The sequence below is a fragment of the Manacus candei genome, unplaced genomic scaffold (genome assembly GCF_025592945.1).
Source record: "Manacus candei isolate 608988 ecotype Guabito, Panama unplaced genomic scaffold, ASM2559294v1 h1tg000027l, whole genome shotgun sequence".
Lineage (NCBI taxonomy): Eukaryota > Metazoa > Chordata > Aves > Passeriformes > Pipridae > Manacus > Manacus candei.
Window position 1 is genome coordinate 9,899,001 of NW_026138075.1, and position 6,000 is coordinate 9,905,000.

The 6,000-nt window shown below is 32.3% G+C and overlaps 1 protein-coding gene across 3 annotated transcripts in view; it reads left to right on the top strand.

The window, feature by feature from the left end:
* FAM172A (family with sequence similarity 172 member A) overlaps nucleotides 1–6,000 on the top strand; it is a 254,120-nt gene that overhangs the window by 50,988 nt on the left and 197,132 nt on the right. For all 3 annotated transcript variants that reach the window (XM_051789283.1, XM_051789285.1, XM_051789284.1), the window contains exon 5: nucleotides 255–446. In XM_051789283.1, coding sequence (XP_051645243.1) covers nucleotides 255–446 — 192 coding nt within the window. The remainder of the gene's footprint in view (nucleotides 1–254; nucleotides 447–6,000) is intronic.

The window sequence follows — 6,000 nt, forward strand, 5'->3', positions numbered from 1 at the left end:
GTTTTAAATTTATCTTGGATTGCTGTTCTAAAATGCTGTATGTTTTTATGTTTCAGAGTTATATTGCACAAATACTAGCTTTTGCTTTATTTTTATTTAGTACTGGGCAGACATTAGTCCTTGTAACATGCATTCAAATAGTTGTTAAACTGTGAATGTTTTTGTATCAATGTGTTAGATAACTTTATAACTGCAGATGTCCTTTTAAAGATTTTTTGTTAATGCATTAAAATTCATGTTGTCTGTATTTGCAGGTTGATGCAACTGAGAGTGAACCAAAGAGCTTTATCTTTATGAGTGAAGATGCACTAATAAATCCTGACAAGCTCCTGGTCCTAATTCATGGTAATGGTGTTGTCAGAGCTGGTCAGTGGGCTAGGAGACTTATAATTAATGAAGATCTGGACAGTGGCACACAGATACCGTATATAAAGAGAGCTATTGGGGTAAGTAAAAGTGAATGTATGTGTAAGGTTGTGTGTGCATGTGGATGTGTCTGCATACCTGTGTATGAAGAACTGTAAATCTGTGACGTTTCAATTTTTTAATCAGTATTTCATATTTTACTATCTGATCATTTTATTTTTGATGGGAATACTTGTTTGGTTTTTATTGGAAGTGTTTTCTAGTGGAACCAAGTTTCTGTCTTACAGTGGTGGCACTGCCATATAGTTTAATATGGCAGATAACGTGACAAGAGCCCTTACCAGTTGATGAGATGCAATAGAAGGCACTACAGGAATTTATGAAGTGTTTTCTTTCATAATTCATTAAGTTTCTACATATTCTCACTTAACGTCTGTTGTAATCTCATGATAACATGAGCTTTCATGATAACAGCAGGTTTTTTTGCTAGGCTTGTACTGAATTTATTAGAGGCACAATCTTCAGTTTTGTTCTGAATACTGTTTCATTCTGATTCAGTACTACTTATCAATACTTGACAGTAGAAAACATTTACATTTTATGGACAGTATTTTGTTACATTTACATCTGTTTGAGAGACAATGGACAATTAGTGTTATGTTTTTAACATTGGAACTTTGTAGGTGTGATTCATCACTTACACCCTCCTACCTAAATGAAATTTCCTGTAGTAAACATTAGAAGAGCCTATTTAAGACTCATTATTTCTATTATATTTACCAAGTTAAGCTAATGTACTACTCTAAATATCAGAGTTGTCACTGTTATTGTTTCACATTTTGCTAAATGAAGTTTAATTTTTTTGCAGTTGTCTTTAAAGTATACAGTCTAGAAAATGGCTCCCTTTTTTTTTTCTTTTTTTTCAATGACAGGAAGGAAGAAAACGTATAAAATATTAGGGGCCACTACGTTATTTTTTGTTTGTATTACCCATTATCAAAGTACCAGAGGACACTGTGTGAAAAAGAAATGTAGACTTGTGGAAGTGCGGCTTACCTTCTTCTGACATAAGGTTTTTTATTAATTTTAAATCAAGACTCAGAGACAGAACAAAAAGTAGTTTAAGATCACTAAGAAGAGTATAAGTCTATGGTAGGTCCAGTATAGGTTCCAAAACCTTTCCCAAAAAATCCAAATAGCTATAGCTACTTAAATTTTTGTAGCAGTGCTTACATGCTTGCATTTTTGTTCTTTCCTAGAGATTGTTGCTGTCTTGGGTAACTTGAGAGACTGAGTATTTAAAACTGAGATCCTCACCCTAAATTAACTGCTATCTTTAAAGGGTATTTCTAGTACAGGAGAGTTATACTTCCTTTTGCTGGTTTTGTATTTTTATTTATTTTGTGCAGTGATTGTGCTAGGGTGACAGATACCAGACCTCTGTTCTCTCAAATAGTTATTATACTTAAAACCAGATTATTTATTTCTGCATTTTTAATGCTTCTTAAGAAAAACACTGGAAAAAAGCCACAAACGTTTTATGAGAAAGTATCTTTAAAGAAATGTAATCACTAGATCACATTGGAGCATCCAGCTTTGTGTTCTTATCTTTGAGTTTTTTCTTAATATGGTTTTTAAATTATTAGCTCTCTTTAGTTCAGTAATTTCAGCTGTGCTATAAAACACACTCTCTCTTTTTGTGCATCTTAAAATTCTGGTAAATATACTACATGTTTAGAACACATACTATTTGCAATGATTTTTTTTCATGCAAAATGAAGATTAAATTGTATTCAATTGTGTTTTGATCAATTACACCATTAAGTGTGTTGCTATTTTTTTGTATCCTGTAATCACTGTAGTGGGAATCGGTTGTATTTCTGACAAGATAAGGCTATTTTATGGAAGTTGGATCTCACTGAGGGTATATAGAATCATTAGGTTATGACTAAAAAGAAAATACAGATAGATACATGCTGATATCATGTCAATTTCTGTCTCTAATGAAATGAAATTAGGTAGCCTAGACGATAAACAGCCTGAATAAAAACTGTGGTAACTCCTCATGCAACATAGCCAGTTTGAAGTAAGGAATTAATTTCCTTGATCTTTCTGTGTTTCTTCTAAGGAGAGGTCTCATCCTTGAATGAAACCAGCAGACCTTATCAAAGCATAAGATTACAGTGCTGATGACAAGAGAACACTGGATTTTTTTTTCTAATAGACTTATGTGAATTTCAAGTGGATAATGGTATCTAGGATTTGAAAATTCCACTGATCTGTTGTGAGTTTTAAATACATGCAGGCTTTGTAGGCATCTTAAAACATTTGCTGAAGATTAGGTTTTAGTTTAAAAAATAAAAATTAAAAATTGCAAAAGTAGTGTTTAAATGTCTTTTGTGCAGGAACTTGTTCAGAAATATCTGCTTTTCTTAAAAGGAAACCAAACAGACAAACAAAAAAAAAAAACCTTTAAGAAGGCCAAAACCATATCTTTTTCTCTACTGGTTTTCTCTCACTTCTCTTTTCAGTTAATTTCTTGGAAAAACTGAAAACAGAGATGCAACAGCTGAAGTAATCAATGAGCAGTGGATTGAGCAGGATGAACTGATACTTCTAAGCAGGAAGTTAAGGAAGGAGTAGAAACTATTTCTCTATGATACAATGCTTGAGGAAAAAAGAATGAAGAAATCCTGCTTTTCTCTTAGAGCACGTATGGAATAAGGGAGCAATGTACAGGCTTAAAATTTATCATGCTTCTATTATTTTGGGGCTGTTACAAATTGTAAAGATTCAAGGAGAAATATCCTGGTGAGAATTCAAGTAGCTAGAAATGTGTTTCTGATTTTAATCTCTGTGGTTCCTGTGGGTAGTACTTCTGCTTCCGTGTTGTACATCAAGCTCTGTTGTGTAGATTCGATCTTTTATGAAAGAGGTGTTGGGAGAAGTTGACAAGGGTTCATCTCAAGACGTAATGTTATTGTGTTAATCTGAATATTCAAACTTGGTAGTGTAGAAGAGATGTTGAAATATGAAAGAAGAGAACAAATAAACAACTAGACAGAGAACAGATTGTAGGAAATGGGGGAGGGAGAAAAGTGTATACAATGTGAGAAGCAGATCTGTGTAAATACATTAAAACATTGTAAGACAAAGCCTATTTTAGAAAAACAAGTATGAAAAAGACAAATCTAATAATAAAGCAGTAAGACTAACAAAAGCTTAATTAAAATAAAATAAATACTTATTATAAAGATGTTTTTAAGCTAAAAAGCTGGCAATTTCCTATAATACAGTACAAAACAATTGCATAGATTTGTTATTGTGTTAAAATAGAAATTTTCTGCTGAAACTTTCTGCAGTGGAAAATACTGATTTTTGACAGAAGCACTAGTCTGATGTGTGAGAGACTGCACTTCAAGTCCCTCCTCTGGGAATGAGGGAGTATTCCACTGATGATGAGAATTCTGCACTGAAGACATTGCACTTCTTTTTTTTATTATTTAAAAAGTAAATGAAGTAAACAAATAAATAAATAAAGTGTAGATTAGAAGAGTATTTTTAGTCTGTCTCTTTTATATTTTGCCTAAATGGTTTGTCCACTGTCGGTACAATCAGGCTCTTACCAGATCACTCATACATCCAATAGCAGAAGCAGCACCAGGAGAATATGGTGAGACAGAGGTAAATTCTTCAATTCAGTGATGAGGACATTTACTTGGGGAGTTGAGAATTAAGGACTTACATTCCTGGTTTCATAGTGGCAGTTGAGGGGCTGCCATGTTCCCTGTGTTAGAGAAGGATAAGTTGGAGTTGATGTACTTATAGAGGAAATTTGTTCCTTGGGAAAACAGGAGCTGAGCTTATCTTGGTTTGGACATTGTGAAGAATTGTGGAGTACTTTTATCTTTGATACCTCTCCTCTAGGGATTAAAGAAGACATCAACTTACTGCACGACTAAAAAGAAATTGTTGGATGTTTTCTGTGTCTTTGTAAATACAGTACATTTGTTACCTAAGACAACTGTGGTCCCAGGGATGCTAATAAAATTCAGCCACAGCAACTGTCACTTATTTGATTTAAAAACCAATAAAATTTTAAAAACCTTCCAAGAATATTAAGGTGTCTTAGATATTTTTATTATTATTTAAAGGAGAATTAATATTTGACACAGGCCAGGCAAATAGGTTCTTCAAAGAACCTGGGCTAGTTTTTCAGAAGGAGTTCAGCAGCACCTGAAAATCTGGCTTTGCGTGAACAAACAAACAAACAAAAGGTTTGCATTAGGTGGATATTCGCTGTGGAATATTTCTTTAATGACTGATAAAATATGATTTTAGGCTTCAGTTTTCTGTTGTGTTTATCTTACTCTTAATTTTTTTTTTTACAATTTCTGTTCTTAAAAATATTTTTGATGATAATATTGGATTTAAACACTTAATATTATTCACTTGTACAAAACTGTCAGGTTGGCAGTATTTACTAAGAGTTGGTATACTTACAGCATACAGTAAGATGTCATTAGTTGTGTTGGTCAGTTGAATGAAACAACAGTCATTCAGTGTAACAGCAGTAAATTTCCCCACCATAACTTTTGTGTGATTTAGTAGTCTTAGTAGACTACTACTAAACTACACATACTATTTTGTATTTTGTCTTTCTATTTTGTAAAAATCAGTCAGTTTCAACAGTGGATATTTACATATCGTTGCCCAGAAATTATGCTTTGTTTAAACTACACTAACAAAAATTCTTGCTAAAAAAATTTTCAATCTCACTTTTACTCACAGAATATCTTGTTAGACAAGCATCCTCTTTGTTCTCTCTTATAGTTTGCACATACTTAGCATAGTTTCAATAAGATGGGTAAGTGACGCTTTCTGGAAAAAAAAGAAGAGCTGACATTTCACTGCAATTACTGTTCTGCCATAGAATACTACTATTTATACACCTTTTATGTCTTGTAAGTATATTGTTGCAGAATGATGTTAAAATACCTTATTTATTTATTAATAGTCAACTACAGTGCCAGAACAATCACAATCTTATTTGGGTATTCTAATATATTACTGAACCATAGACTTTCACTAAAATGGGCAATAATTTGCTATATTGTTTTATTGTATATTGTATGTTTTCAAATACTGCTTTTCTGACTCTGGTATATGTATTTGGTTTATTCATTCTGTTAGACCATAGAACTAACACTGCTTGTAAAGTCCTTCTTAGCAGGGGAAACTTGTATTTAGAAGTCCTACTTTTGTGGTGATTATACTAAGAAAAGTTATAAGTGATTGGATGACCTTTTGAGATCTTTCTAAAAACATAAACACAAATTACAATGTATTATAAATAATTTGTCTCATATAATTGGCTTAAAATCCACCATACTCCGGACAGAAAATTTTAAAAGCAGTATATTTAATTCCTTCAATAACATTTTATGAGGAATTGATAATCTCTAACATACTAATCACCAAGCAGATAGAAGGAAAATTTACATAGTTGAAAGCAATATTAATTGATCACAAAATACATAGCAATATGTGATAAGATGTGTAGGAGTTAAAATATTGTCAGAAATTCAAGAAAAGGTTAAAAGCTTAGACTAATACTGAACTGACAGGGTATAT